This window comes from Mandrillus leucophaeus, unplaced genomic scaffold, assembly GCF_000951045.1.
Source record: "Mandrillus leucophaeus isolate KB7577 unplaced genomic scaffold, Mleu.le_1.0 Scaffold489, whole genome shotgun sequence".
Taxonomy (NCBI): Eukaryota; Metazoa; Chordata; class Mammalia; order Primates; family Cercopithecidae; genus Mandrillus; species Mandrillus leucophaeus.
The window spans coordinates 1260390-1276350 of NW_012105242.1; the positions used below are offsets into that span (position 1 = coordinate 1260390).

At 41.1% G+C, this 15961-nt stretch overlaps 1 protein-coding gene across 1 annotated transcript in view; it reads left to right on the forward strand.

Moving 5' to 3' along the window:
* Window positions 1-15961, forward strand: part of ARFGEF2 (ADP-ribosylation factor guanine nucleotide-exchange factor 2 (brefeldin A-inhibited)) — a 101054-nt gene that overhangs the window by 63817 nt on the left and 21276 nt on the right. Inside the window, 8 exon segments of the mRNA XM_011995403.1 lie at window positions 3218-3390; window positions 4897-5057; window positions 6519-6649; window positions 6786-6915; window positions 9542-9677; window positions 10847-10985; window positions 11094-11148; window positions 12477-12591. Of these exon segments, the coding sequence (XP_011850793.1) occupies window positions 3218-3390; window positions 4897-5057; window positions 6519-6649; window positions 6786-6915; window positions 9542-9677; window positions 10847-10985; window positions 11094-11148; window positions 12477-12591 (1040 nt within the window).

Genomic DNA, 15961 nt, shown 5'->3' on the forward strand with positions numbered 1-15961 from the left:
TGCTGGGATTACAGGCATGAGCCACTGCGCCCAGCCTGCCATTGGAGGATTTTAAGCAGAGAACTGAAATGATCTGACGTATTTTAAAGGACCACCCTGAATTTATCCCTGGAAAATGAGGAGCAATAGGATGAGGTAGGAGGCCATTGTAGTTGTCCAGGTTTGGACCAAGGTGGGAGCAGTGGCAGTGATGGATTAGATTCTGTGCACATTTGGAAAGGGAATCTTACACCATGTGCTGATGAATTGGCCATGGAGCATAAAGGAAGAGATGTCAAGGATGACTTTTGGACCTAATTCCTCTTGTCTGCCACTCCCCTAAAAGTTGTACTTCAGATCAGCCTGGATCTTTTTTTTTTTTTTTTTTTGAGATGGAGTTTTGCTCTTGTTGCCCAGGCTGGAGTGCAATGGTGCGATCTCAACTTACTGCAACCTTTGCCTCTCAGTTTCAAACAATTCTCCTGCCTCAGCCTCCCAGGTAACTGGGATTACAGGCATACACCACCATGCCCAGCTAGTTTTGTATTTTCAGTAGAAATGGAAACCATGCTGGTCAGGCTGGTCTCAAACCCCTGACCTCAAGTGATCCACCTGCCTCGGCCTCCCAAAAGTGCTGGGATTATAGGCGTGAGCCACCGCATCTGGTCTTTTTTTTTTTTTTTTTTTTTTTAAAGAAAATGGAAGCTCCCAAGCTGGATGCCAGAGCAGGCTGTTAGGGTAGTGAATAAAAGGGCACCAGAAAAGTTTCCTTGATGTGTCTCTCTTCTGGTGTCTGTATGTCTGCTTTATTGCTCATTTTAAGAGAACCAAAATTAAACCCAGAGTCTGGCATCACCCTTTAGCAAATACACAAAAATATTTTCCTGCCTTTGGGAGCACCATTGAGAGCGCCTGAGGAGACCGAGTCCTCACATGGCCAAGCCACGTGTGCAAGCCTGATTGCATGGAAGCCCTCATCTCCTAACTCCAGGCCTTTCCTGCCTGTCCTATTCCCATTTGAAAAGGGGCAGGGTGAGTTTAGAATCACATGTTGTCAGGCACTCTCAGATACTATCAGTGGAACTGTAACTTACTGTAACATTTCCAAAAGCATTTTGGTGATATGTATCAAGAATCCTGATATTTTTGTGCCCCTTTGACTCAGTAATTCCACACAGAAAATAGTTTTCTAGAAAAAAGCAGAAACTATCTAAATAAACAAGTGTTAAAGTAAATGTTGGTACAGGCACAACATGGGATATCGTTTCACTCTTAAAAATGTTCACAATATTTGGCCGGGTGGGGTGGCTCACGCCTGTAATCCCAGTACTTTGGGAGGCCGAGGCAGGTGGATCACCTGAAGTCAGGAATTCGAGATCAGCCTGGCCAACATGGTGAAACCCCGTCTCTACTAAAAATACAAAAATTAGCTGGGCGTGGTGGTGCATGCCTGTAATCCCAGCTACTCAGGAGGCTGAGGCATGAGAATCACTTGAACGTGGGAGGTGGAGGTTACAGTAAGCCAAGATCATGCCACTGCACTCCAGCCTGGATGATGAGAGAAACTCCATCTCAAAAAAAAAAAAAGTTCATAATGTTTATAATGTGGGAAATTACTAATAACAGTTTAGAGAAAAGGACAGGTTGTAGAATTGGACAGACAATATAATAGGGATAGTTAAATGTATCTCTCCATGTGAAATACCATATATCATGTAAAGGATTTTTTTTTTTTTTTTTTTTTTTTGAGATGTCTTGCCGTGTTGCCCAGGCTGGAGTGCAGTGGTGCAATCTCGGCTCACTACAATATCTGCCTCTCAGGTTCAAGCTATTTTCCTCCCTCAGCCTCCCGAGTAGCTGGGATTATAGGCGTGCACTGCTATGTCCGGCTAATTTTTGTATTTTTATTAGAGACGGGGTTTCACCATGGTTGGCCAGGCTGGTATTCAACTTCTGACCTCAAGTGATCCACCTGCTTCAGCCTCCCAAAGTGCTGGGATTACAGGTGTGAACCACCGCACCCAGGCAAATTTTTTTTATCATCCTTTTTCTGCGTTTTCCAAAACTTTTACTATCATCCTATCTTACTTTTAACAATCAGGCAAAAAACATAATAAATATAGTTTTGTCAAAAAGTTGCTTTATTCTCCATGGAGAGACAACCATGAATTCATTTTTATTATATATGGAAGTTACTTATGTTGTGTAGTCAGTCCTTTGTTATCTGCAGGTGACATGTTTACTTTGTGAACTTTCAGCTAATTTTTAACTGTTTTGACTTTCTCCTTGCCTTCTCTAAATGGCCTTTCCTATTATTGGTTAGTGTGAGCCTGGAAGACAAACATGAATGTCATTCTAAGCCAGATAAAATTTGAAAGTCATGAGCCTGGGAGACAGAGGTTGTAGAGTCGAGGTCGCTCTACTGGATTCCAGCCTGGGCAACAGAGTAAGACCTTGTTTCAAAAAAAAAAAAAAAAATCGAAAGTCAAACCTGCAATCCCAAGGCTACTGTACTGATTTTTAAAACTAGTACTATTGAAGTTATAGGCTTATATAGCTTTCCTTCTTGCTGTTTGTGAGATAATAAGGTTCCTCCATAATCGTATGTCTTAACAGGTTGTGAGACAATTGCAGCTGTTCCAGAAAATCAGCCATTTTCTCTATCTTCAAGTTTTGCTTTATAGTAATTTAGGCAAACATTGCACCTTAAATTATATATGTATGCTCCAGTCCACATACATGCGTTTATCGATAGGTATATCCCTGCCCCAAAATCTAAGAAGATACACACAAGAATTTAGTAATGATTATCTCTAGGTTGCAGAATTATATTATTTGAAATGTTTTTGGCCAGAAAAACTGACCAACAGTGACTTAAACCGCAAGGCTATTCATTGTTTTCGTAACAGGAAAGAAGTCAGAGGCAAGCATTCAACTTTGGTTCCATGGCCTGGATAGGGACTACTTGAGACCCAGGCTTTTTCCTTTTGTTCTTCCATTCAGAGGGTCAGCTTTTCAACCTTGAGTTTATTGTTTCGTGATTGCAGGATGGTGGTTGTAGCTCTATGCAGCATGCTAGGTTTGGAATGAAAGTCAGAGGAAATGGGGCAGAGCCCAAATGTGAATTGCTATGTGCTATAAGAAATGTTTAAGTGCTGCTTCTAAGGGATGAGCTATGTTCATTTCTCTTCCCATTCTCCAAAGTACAGATGATATGGCCATCCCATTCCTTCCTCAGGTCTCCCACCATCCGGGACATGGTGATCCGCTGCATCGCCCAGATGGTGAACTCCCAGGCAGCCAACATCCGTTCAGGCTGGAAGAACATCTTTGCCGTGTTCCACCAGGCAGCCTCTGATCATGACGGGAACATTGTGGAGCTGGCCTTCCAGACCACTTGCCACATTGTCAGTAAGTGGCTCTGTTCCCTCCCTACTGATGTCCCACCTGCACGTCTAGAAGGGTGTCACTTACTTGCTGTCTATTTTACTGCCTACAGGGGCTTCCCTACCTTGGCTCTACTGTGATATAGTAATGGGCCAGGCAGTGTTATAAGCACTTGATGAGTATTAATCCTCATTTTAACTCGTTTTGACTTTCTCCTTGCCTTCTCTAAATGGCCTTTACTGTTATCAGTCAGTTTGGGTCCAGCAGATAAACGTGAATGTTATTTCAAGCCAGATGAAATTTGAAAGTCAAATCAATCCCAAGGCCACTCTAATGACTATAAAAGAAGTACAGTCAGTCCTCGTTATTGGTGGATTCCATGTATATACTCACTAAAATGTATATACATTAATAACGCCACAACCAGTACTCATGGTGCTTTTGTGGTCATTTGCCAACATGTGCATGCACAGAACAGCAAAAACTTGAGTCACCCAAGGCGCACATTCCCCGTTGTGGCGGAAGAAGGTGGTGCCCTGCCTTCTTGTTTGAGCTACCATGACATAAACAAGTGTGCTTTCTGTGGCCTATCGAGTGCCATGTTTTTTTACATTTTTGTGCTTTTTGTTGGTGATTTATTTCACTGTTTAAAATGTCGCCCAAGCATAGTGCTGAATGCTGGGTAGTGTTCTACGTGCAGAAAGACTGTGATGTGTCTTATGGAAAAAATATGTGTGTTAGATGAGCTTCCTTCAAGAATGAGTTACAGTGCTATTGGCTGTGAGTTCAGTGTTAATGAATCAACAATATCTATTAAATAAGGAGTCTTTTCATCAGGAACACACATACAACAAGGTTATGTCTTGATCAGCTGATGAAAATGTTCTGACCAGAGACTTGCAGGCATCTAGCTGCCTATCTCCATCTTTTCCCTAAGAGCCATGGTTCACTATTCTTGAATTCAGTGTTTATGGCAACTTTATAGAATGTAACTCTCATGAATAGTGAGAACAGACTATCCCATTATTTCCCCCATGTTACTAAAGAGGAAATTGAGGCACAGAAAAATAAATATAAGAACTTGCCTGAGGACACACAGTTTGGATGTAGTAGAACCAGGACTTGCACTCGGGCAGTCCAGCCCAGCGTTAGTGCAGTGTGCCCCTCCTCTGGACTGACCAGGAGTCCTGGGTTCTGCCTGCAAGCATGTAACGTGATGTTTACTTCATTTCTATGGAAATTTGTAGGCATCGACTCATCTTTGCACATAGTTGGCATTCAATAAATGTTGAATGAATGGATATTTGGGCCTTTACATCATTGCTTGAGCTCAGAAAGATTGTCTAGCCCAAGCTGTACCCAGTGAGTAATTTAATAAGAAAAACTGTCTTCCAAAGATACTGACATGCTTTCCTTAGATTTTCACAGTTATCTCTGATATATGTGTGTATGTGTTTGTGCGCACGTGCATGTTTTCATCCCCATTTCTAAATCCTGATCTTATGATAAATGTGCCTTGTGTTCCCCCAGCAACTATTTTCCAGCACCATTTTCCTGCAGCCATCGATTCCTTTCAGGATGCTGTGAAGTGCTTATCAGAGTTCGCCTGCAACGCCGCTTTCCCTGACACAAGCATGGAAGCGATTCGGCTCATCCGCTTCTGTGGCAAATACGTCTCTGAGAGGCCTCGGGTTCGTTTTTCCCCACCTTACTTAGATGGGCAGTGAAGGGAAAAGGTCATGAAGCAGAAATTCTTGCTCCTAACAAAGAGCTTTCCAGCTGCGCTCGTAGAAATGTATGTTTGCCCTAAATTAGGCGTTTATTTCAAAATGCTGCCATGGCAGGGAGTTAGGTCTTTTCATTATCTGGTATATGTGAAATTCTGTATTTTATTCATACTGAACCTATGATATTCTACAAATTGTTTTTGCAAAAGTTACTTGTATTTTAGCTTTTGTATTTTGGCAAAGCTCAAGAAGCTAGACCTTTCTATTTGAAAGAAAACAAACCTCCCTTTTAGGAAATGGCATTATGCCTTTGTAATGTGCCTGAGAAATCATATTTAAAAATCACCTTTTGTTTTCTCCTGAAAATCATGGGGTTTTTTGTGATGTGTCTCATCTTTCTAAAGAGGCCTATTTGGTTTAAATGACAGAGTCCCAAAACACTGAAATAGGCTGAAAACAAGTCCGTCTAAACTATGATGTCCTGTGTAGATCTCTACTTCAGTATCCTTTACAGAAAGAGCTATAAACCTCTAAGGTGAGATGTCTCATCCCTTACAACAGCTCACTAAGATGTGATGATAATGGGAGCCAATGTTGGTTGAGCACTTAGTACTTGTTGGGCACCATTCTAGATATTTTCTGTATGTTGATTCATTTAGTCCCCACGTCAGACCTATGAGACGTAATTATCTCCCATTGTACAGGAGAGTTAACCAAAGCACAGAGAGAAATTGCCTAACATTAGATAACAAGAGTTGCTAAAGAACTTTCAGTACCACTTCAAGAGTGGTTACAGAGCAGAGGAGTCAAAATCCCAGAAACAGGGCAGAGAGTAGGGCTATACATGCAGACTGTAGAGACTGCCAGGTCCTAGCTGCATGACCTTGAACAGCTTACTGAAGCTCTTAATGCCTCACTTATTTCATCTATAACCCAGGACCATTGTTTCTACCTGCCACTTGGAATCCTTGTGAGAATTGTTAATCCATGAAAAGAACTTTTAACAGTGCTTGGCCCATAGCAAGCACTCAGTCAATAGTAGCTGCGGATGTTATTTTAAGTAATATGTATTACAGTAACATTCCAGAAAGACCTAAGATAATGAATTATCCTGGATATTTTGTCAATACCATTTGACCTTTAGAGCTCTTCTTTGTATAATACCTCCCACCCCCAGGACTCTTGTGATCTGCCCCCTTCAACTTGTTCTAAAACCCGCAGAGGTCCATAGGTTTGTACTGGGAAGCTGCTCATGTGCCCTTTGGGACAGATAATGTCTTTGTGCAGTCTGTTCCCACTGTACCCTTGCTGAATGGAGATTTTTGGGAGAGAAAAATGTGTGGGGCCTTAATTGGTATATAGTTCCCTTTCAGTTCCTTCCTTTTGCATGATTAGTTTACACCTGAGATGTGATTTTCATCATAGGTGCTACAAGAATACACAAGTGATGACATGAATGTAGCTCCTGGTGACAGAGTCTGGGTCCGAGGCTGGTTCCCCATCTTATTCGAACTCTCCTGCATCATTAATAGATGCAAGTTAGATGTACGAACAAGGTAACCATGTTCCCATGTGGTGGCCCCTTACATCACTGAAATGAACCCCATTTACTTGCTTACCTGACCCCACTCTTTTCTCTGTTGTTCTCTTCTCCACCATTCTTTCTTCTGTGCCTGACTTTGTTTCCTCCAGGGGACTCACAGTCATGTTTGAGATCATGAAGAGCTATGGCCACACCTTTGAAAAACACTGGTGGCAAGACCTGTTCAGAATTGTGTTTCGGATTTTTGACAATATGAAACTCCCTGAGCAACAGTCAGAGGTGGGTAAAAACTACAGCACTGCCCTGGGTATAATGGAGAGGAAAGCCTTTCTGGCCTATATTTGCCTCTAGGGGCTGCATCATCGTCTACCCAGAGTTCTTAAATACTGAGCAACTTAAGGTTTTAAAAATGGAAACACCTTTCTGATACTCTCCTACCAATATCAGCTAGTCCTGAGTGACTCTTCTCCACGTTCAGAAGAATGAGAGGAAACGCATCTCTGTGGCCTGCCGCTTGGCCCTCAGGCATTGCACCTTCCAGTTCAGCAGGGCTGCTGACTGGTCACTGTAGTTGTTTTGTTCATATCAACCTCTGAGCAGTCAGAAAGTGGAATGTCTCTGCTCCCTTAAGGGTTTTTAATGAAGTTGCATTTGGAGATGATGTTGAATATTAGGCCTTTTTTTTTAAAAGGATGTTTGATGCCTGTAGGTGTTTTTATTTGTCCCTTAGAGGTTCAGGGATAACGAAAGGGTATTCTAGGCTCAAGATTTTTAGATGGAAAAGTATCTTTTTTATTTCTTTTGGGAACAGCGTTCCTTCCCTCACCCCAACATAAAAGTGACATATGCTTAATATGGAATATTAGGCAAATACAAAAAAATTATTCCTTTACCATCCAAAATTAGAGTTAATGTTTTTGCAAATTTTTCTCAGTCTTCTGCATGGTTTAAATATGGTTCAGAGGCCAGACACAGTGACTCATGCCTATAATCCCAGCATTTTGGGAAGGTGAGGTGGGAGGATTACTTGAGACCAGGAGTTTGAGACCAACTTAGGCAACATAGTGAGACCCAATCTCTTAAATAAATAAATATGGTTGAGGTCATAGTATAGATGGAGTTTTCTAATCTTTTTAAATTTAAATATGTTTTTCCTCATTATAAAACAAATAGAACTACAGAACACAGACAAAAGGAAAGAAAAATGTAAACACCCACAGTTGCAGTTTTTCATAGGCAGCCACTGTTAAGACTTTCATCTGTGTGTCCACCCACACATGTATTTGTGATCCACCTTTTTTCTTCTATGAAAATAGAATTCCAACACACATATGTAAACTACTTCTTAAACTTAATACATGAGTATTTTTCCATAGCCATAACTTTTCTTCTAGAATGGTTGGTTTGTTTGTTTGTTTGTTTGTTCCTTTGTTTTGTTTCATTTTTTTGAGGCAGAGTCTTGCTCTGTTGCCCAGGCTGGAGCGCAGTGGTGCAATCTCAGCTCACTGCAACCTCCGTCTCCTAAGTTAAGCAATTCTCCTGCCTCAGCCTTCCAAGTAGCTGGGACTACAGGCTCATGCCACCATACCCAGCTAATTTTTGTAATTTAAGTAGAGACAGGATTTCACCATGTTGGCCATGTTGGTCTCAAACTCCTGACCTCAAGTGATCCACCCGCCTCAGCCTCCAAAGTGCAGGGATTACAGGTGTGAGCCACCACACCCAGCCGTTCTTCTACAATGTTGTTTTAATAATGGCTACAAAATAGTCTTAGCTGTGGATGTTCCACAGCTCATGAACATTTAGGCTGCTTCCAGTTTTTCTGGACAGCACTGAAATGAACATTTTTTGCAGCTACACTGGTACTTGTGGTGGTGTTTTCCTCTTTAAAGACAAGTGGCCAGGTTTGGGGCCTGCATATTACTAAGCCTTTTGATATGTACCACTAAGCTGACCTGCAAATATCTCTGTAGCCATTTACACTTCTGTCAACAATGCATGAGAGTTTCTGTTTCTCCATATTCGTTCCAGGTCTTCTCATTTTAATTTGTTTTAGTCATTGCTAATTTGATAAGCCAAATGTATCACATTGAAAAAGTGTTTCAAACTGCTAGTGAGGTGGCATATTTTCTCTCATAGGATTGATCATTCTTTTTTTTTTTTTTTTTTTTTCTTTTTTTTTTGAGGCGGAGTCTCCCTCTGTCGCCCAGGCTGGAGTGCAGTGGCCGGATCTCAGCTCACTGCAAGCTCCGCCTCCCAGGTTTACGCCATTCTCCTGCCTCAGCCTCCCGAGTAGCTGGGACTACAGGCGCCCGCCACCTCGCCCGGCTAGATTTTTGTATTTTTTAGTAGAGACGGGGTTTCACCGTGTTAGCCAGGATGGTCTTGATCTCCTGACCTTGTGATCCGCCCATCTCGGCCTCCCAAAGTGCTGGGATTACAGGCTTGAGCCACCGCGCCCGGCGATCATTCTTAAGAGTTGCCTTTTATGAATTCTTCTTTTGTGAATTACTCTTAGCTCATCTACTAGGTTATTCATCTTTCTCCTATTGATTTATGCATTTTAAAATATATAAATAATGTAGCATATGCTTACATGAGTTGCAGATGATTTGCCCACTTTATTATCTTTATTTTCTTTTCATTTTGGAAAAGTTAGCTTTTAAGTAACCAAATCTATCCATTTTTTTTTTCACTTCTGGCTTCCACTTTTGGCATCATTACCATGATTTTATAAATATCTCTGTGTATATCCTCTGTACATATGATTGTGTTAACATTTTTAAGATGTCTTATTGATACATATGACCAAATTGCTTTCTACAACAGTTTTCCCAGGAGTACAAGAGTGCCCATCTCACTGCAGGGAGAGTAGCTTTTAAGTGTTATCTTTTTGTTTTCCCAGAAATCTGAGTGGATGACAACAACCTGCAATCACGCACTTTATGCTATTTGTGATGTTTTTACCCAGTTTTATGAAGCTTTGAATGAAGTTCTTCTTTCTGATGTATTTGCACAATTGCAGTGGTGCGTAAAACAAGGTACTCTTTAAGCCTCTAGGCATCATTTTTCTTACATAGTCCTTAATGAGAGGTTAGTTTTTTCAATATTTAAAAGCATGGATGTAGTGCCAAGGAGTACAATGTGTAATTTAGTTGGTGAAATGTGTGTGTTTTAATTACAATATAAAAACAGTCCCCCCCAAGTCAGTTCATAAAGCATTTCTTAAAGATGGGATATAGTTATTTTTACATTCTACAAGATGTACCTTCATGTATTATACTGTTCTTTTTACTTTTGTATGTTTGAAATTTTCTCTAGTAAAATGTTTTTAAAATGTACTGTTTCAGTCAAGATCAACAGCTTCATCAAGAGACATTTTTCATTTGAGTAGTTGTGTGTTTATTTTAGAGTTTGTCAGGAAAAATACCCAGCTGGCACATTAGACCTGGATTCCGTAGATAATTTTGGCTTAGGGCAAGGCCAAATTAGTTACACTTTTGAAAAAGTGACTTAAGGCCGGGCGCGGTGGCTCAAGCCTGTAATCCCAGCACTTTGGGAGGCCGAGACGGGCGGATCACGAGGTCAGGAGATCGAGACCATCCTGGCTAACACGGTGAAACCCCGTCTCTACTAAAAAAAATACAAAAAACTAGCCGGGCGAGGTAGCGGGCGCCTGTAGTCCCAGCTACTCGGGAGGCTGAGGCAGGAGAGTGGCGTGAACCCGGGAGGCGGAGCTTGCAGTGAGCGGAGATCGCGCCACTGCACTCCAGCCTGGGCGACAGAGCGAGACTCCATCTCAAAAAAAAAAAAAAAAAAAAAAAAAAAAGTGACTTAATTTTAAAATAAATGACAAAATATTTGATATTGTTCAAATGGCAAAAATTGGAAATGTAGTGTATGAGTGACTAAATTTTTGAAAACCTGGTCTAGTATTTTCTCTCTTCTATTACCATTTTTCATACATGAGCCACTTAAAGTAGCAAAATGTTGACCTTCTTTCTTTAGCAATAAAACTATGATAAACAATTTTATCTCTTCAAAAAAAATTTAATGAAAATTTTAATACTGTCTGTAGCATGGCTTCATTAATTAAAAGCCTAGAAACTCACCGGTTGCTGTCTCCAACTCACAATATACAGTATTTGAGACCTGGTTGGCATCAAAATAGCAGTAGAAGTTTAATGATAGATACTGCTTTATTTTACAGATAACGAACAGTTGGCGCGATCAGGTACAAATTGCTTAGAAAACTTAGTAATATCCAATGGAGAGAAATTCAGTCCTGAAGTCTGGGATGAAACCTGCAACTGTATGTTGGATATTTTCAAAACAACCATCCCACATGTGTAAGTGTTCATGCAGTTGTTCCCGTTTATCTCCGTGTGCATTGGATGTCTTAAAGCTCCTGATTGCCTTTCACATTGATTATTTTTTTTCTGTTTCTTTTTCTTAAGTTTGCTGACATGGAGACCTGTAGGAATGGAGGAAGATTCATCAGAAAAGCATTTGGTAGGATTTGGGGTTCTTCTTTGGTTGTCTTTTCTTTGTTCTATCTTAGTAAAAGATCAGTAAGCCTGTATAGTTTGTACTTTTTTTTAATGGGAAGTGAGTAAAAAAAGTTATAAGATCTAAAAATAATATATGTTCATAATATATTTTTTAAAAAGTCCAGAAAAGCATTAAGCAAGTAAGTAACCTCGCCAAGTAAAAAGCAGTTTACATTTCTAGCTGCCGCTTTGTGTGACTGTGCCTGCCTAGGAAAGCCAGCCACAGTTTGAAATGAGGGATCATTTAGCATATAACAACATGTAAGCGTTTTTCCATATTTTAAACTATTCTTTAAGAGCAGCCTTTTCAGTGGCTGCATAGTATTATAATTTCTTTACTTCTCCCTTACCAGACTCTCAGGTTAGTTCTAGGATTTCAACATTGTAAACAGTGCTTTGGTGTAACTGTGCTTGTTTGTTGCCCTCCTAAATTAATAGTGCTTTCCTCTTCACCAAAGAAGTGGTAGTTCTTACTTTTTGTGTGAGTCCACATAAAGAAGTTCTAATTCAGATCTCACTTTTAAATACTTTGGTTTACAGATAGGAGTTGAATTATTAACTTTTATTCCTAAATGACTCTAAGACCATTAGATTTTAAAAAGCATTTGGGATACAGCAACTGTCTTCTGCTGTTAAGTTTTTTATTTTATTTTATTTTTGTCGAGACAGTCTCTCTGTCCCCAGGCTGGAGTACAGCTGCCCAGTCTCAGCTCACTGCAACCTCTGCCTCCTGGGTTCAAGCGATTCTCATGCCTCAGCCTCCTGCCAAGTAGCTGGGATTCAAGGTGCCCGCCACCACGCCCAGCTAATTTTTGTATTTTTAGCAGAGATGGGGTTTCACCATGTTGACCAGGCTGGTCTTGAACTCCTGACCTCAGGTGATCCGCCTGCCTTGACCTCCCAAAGTTCCGGGATTACAGGCATGAGCCACCGTGCCTGGCCTGCTGTCAACTTTTTAAAAAACTAGTTACTGCACTAGTAATTTATCTTTGAACTTGATCGCATAAAAAATTTGTCACTCTTATTGTTAAATCCTAATATGTAGAGAAATGTCCTCTTGGTTGGAATAGGAAAATACGAAATTTTACTGGGAGGAGAAGTAATTTAAATTCTTAATCTCTCCGTTGCAGCCTCTGAGGCATGTTACATTAAGCGTGTGGTATAATTTTATTTTGAGCTAAGCAAGGCACTTGAATACAGGCTGGACCAGCCATATTAAAACAGGCACGTCTCTGCCCAAATTATGATGAAGAAAAGTGAGCATTGTGTTTCCCTCTGGTTTATGTTTAGGATGTGGATCTGGACCGCCAGTCTTTAAGCAGCATAGATAAAAATCCCTCTGAGAGAGGCCAGAGCCAGCTCTCTAACCCAACAGATGACAGCTGGAAGGGCAGACCATATGCAAGTAAGGCCACTTTTTAATTTGTTTTAAATAAATAACATGTTTATGTGATTCATATATTCAGAAGACACAAAAGGGTAAAAACATGAAAAGCCACCTTCTGCCCTATGCGTCAGTCTGCCAGTTCTCTGCAGCAGCCAAGGTTACCTGTTTCTCTGTACCTTTCCAGAGTCATTTTATCCATATGCAGGCAAGTACATACACATATACATTCACATACATACATAGTACATATGAATTTTCTCCTTTTACAAATTATGGCATAGTATGCCTTATTCTTTTTTCAGTTAATATATTTTAGAGATCATTCAAAATCGATACATAAGGAGCTTTCACATTCTTTTATACTGTTGTCTATTATTCCAGTTTGTAGACATGCTTTTATTGCTTGAGTTGCTCTTAACCTACATTTATATTATTTCTAATCTTTTGCTGTTAGGAGCGATACTGCATTGAATAACCCAATACGTATGTCATTTGTGAATTTATGTAATAAATTCCTAAAAATGTACTGGAGTCAGTGGATAAGTGAATTTGCCATTTTTAAATATTTCCACATTGCTATCTATTAAATTTGTAGCTGTTTACATGATCTTTTTAGATGAAATACAACTTTGGACTAATTTTAACTTGGAATTTTCAAATTATGAGTCAAATTGAATAGTTTTTCATACGTTAAAGCACCACTTCTGTTTTCTTCTCTATGAACTCCATAATCGTTGCTCATTTTCTGTTGATTGTTGGCCCCTTTTTTATTGGTTTGGAGGAGCTCTTGTGTACTAGAAACCCTTTTTCTGATATAAGTTTCTAATTATTTTTGCCAAATTGTCTCTTAATGTTGCTTATGGTGTGTTTTACTATCATTTAAAAAAATTAGTTTAACAGCTGTAGGTACCAGGCACTGTACTGTGTGTTTCATGTGTATTGTTTTATGTAATCCTCATACTAGCCTTTGAAGAGGTACTGTCTTACATTTGAGGCAACTGGGGCTTAGACAGATGATAGAACTTGACAACATGTAGTCGAGTGGGGATTCAGACACATTTTGGCAGCCTGAGGAATGGGAACTTGTGAAGGTTGTTCTGGTCCTTTGAAAGTTGTGTGCCCCATTGTTTGCCTTTATAGCAGTCCCACCCTGTCCTCAACATGCTAGGCTGTAGCTGTTAACATTGAAGCTAACTTCTGAAGCAGCACATTGACAGTGTGCGGTCACCATTTTCTTTAGAAGGAATAAAAGTAGTCTCCCTTGAAATTCGTTAAAGAGGTACCACGTTGGGACTGGCATGCTGTCTCTCGCTAACTGCTGCAGCCAGCTTCTCTCCAATGCCCAGTGATAGAATGATATCTTTTCCTTTTTCTTTTTCTTTTTCTTTTTTTGGAGACAGGGTCATACTCTATCTCCCAAGCTGGAGTACACTGGTGCAATCATAGCTCATTGCAGCCTTGAACTCCTGGGCTCAAGCAATCCTCCTGCCTCGGTCTCCTGAGTAGCTGGGACTATAGGCGTGTGTCACCACACCCGGCTAATTATTTTATTTTTTTAGAGATGGAGTCTCACTTTGTTGCCCAGGCTGGTCTTGAATTCTTGGACTCAAGCCATCCTCCTGCCTTGGCCTCCCAAAATGTGGGGATTACATGCATGAGCCACCATGCCCAGCCTCTTTTTCTTCAGGAGCTCCAGATAAAGTAGTTTCTGTGTGGAGGCCAAGTGTACATTTCTTTCAATAAAGGAAGCACTCAGTGCAGCGAGTGTCTACACTCTGAGAAGTACCTAGGACTCAAGCTACCTCCCATTTCCCCAGGGAACAGTGCCTTTACTGCTCCCAGTCTCCCAGTTCAGCCGTAAGCTCAGGCAGACAAAATATTTGCACTTTTATTATCATTTCCTTCTTTTTATTTTTGGTCCAAAATGCTTTAATTGACTTGGCATAAGTTAAATGTACATCTGCTGGAACTCCACTGTATTTAAAAAATAAATAAATAAAACATTCAACATGGAGAATTGTTACATGTTGGGCTGGGCGCGGTGGCTCACACCTGTAATCCCAGCACTCTGGGATGCCAAGGCGTGTGGATCACCTGAGGTCGGGAGTTGGAGACCAGCCTGACCAACATGGAGAAACCCCGTCTCTACTAAAAATACAAAACTAGCCGAGTGTGGTGGCGCATGCCTGTAATCCCAGCTACTCGGGAGGCTGAGGCAGGAGAGTTGCTTCAAACCAGGAGACGGAGGTTGTGGTGAGCCGAGGTCGTGCCATTGCACTCCAGCCTGGGCAACTAGAGCGGAACTCTGTCTCAAAAAAAAGAATTGTTACATGTTTTTATAATTTCACAACTGGCCAGATACAGTGGCTCACACCTACAATCCCAGCACTTTGGGAGACCAAGACCAATGGATTGCTTGAGCCCAGGATTTCAAGACCAGCCTGGCCAACATAGTGAGATGCCATCTATATGACAACATGGTGAGATGCCATCTCTATGACAAAAAAAAAAAATTTTTTTTAATGAAATGAAAAAATAATTTCATAGCCACTTTTAAAAACTTGAAGATGACTCAACCTCCTTGTTTTCTATCATTGAAATATTTAATGTTTTCAACATTCTGATTTTATAACAATAAGTTGGGAAAGGAAATCTCTGCTGTTCCTGTAGTCAAACCAGTGAACACTTACGATGTATTTGACATGGGCCACCCTTGGGCCCTCAGGGATTGAGAACACAAAGAGAATGTAGTTAGTCTACTCAGTAAGCAGAAATCACACTGCTAATTTGAACAGGGAAAATTCAATATAAAGAATTGTTGGGGCTGGGCGTGGTGGCTCACACCTGCAATCCTAACACTTTGGGAGGCTGAGGCAGGCAGATCATGAGGTCAGGAGTTCAAGACCAGCCTGGCCAACATAGTGAAACCCCATCTCTACTAAAAGTACAAAAAAAGTTAGCTGGATGTGGGCCGGGCGCGGTGGCTCACGCCTGTAATCCTAGCACTTTGGGAGGCTGAGGTGGGTGGATCATGAGGTCATGAGATCCAGACCATCCTGGCTAAGACGGTGAAACCCTGTCTCTACTAAAAATACAAAAAAAATTAGCCGGGTGTGGTGGTGGGCGCCTGTAGTCCCAACTACTCGGGAGGCTGAGGCAGGACAATGGTGTGAACCCGGCAGGCGGAGCTTGCAATGAGCTGAGATTGCGCCACTGCACTCCAGCCTGGGCGACAGAGTGAGACTCCCTTTCAAAAGAAAAAAAAAAAATTAGCCAGGTGTGGTGGCAGGCGCCTGTAGTCCCAGCTACTTGGGAGGCTGAGGCAGGAGAATCACTTGAAACTGGAGGAGCCAAGATTGTGCCACTGCACTCCAGCCTGGGCGACACA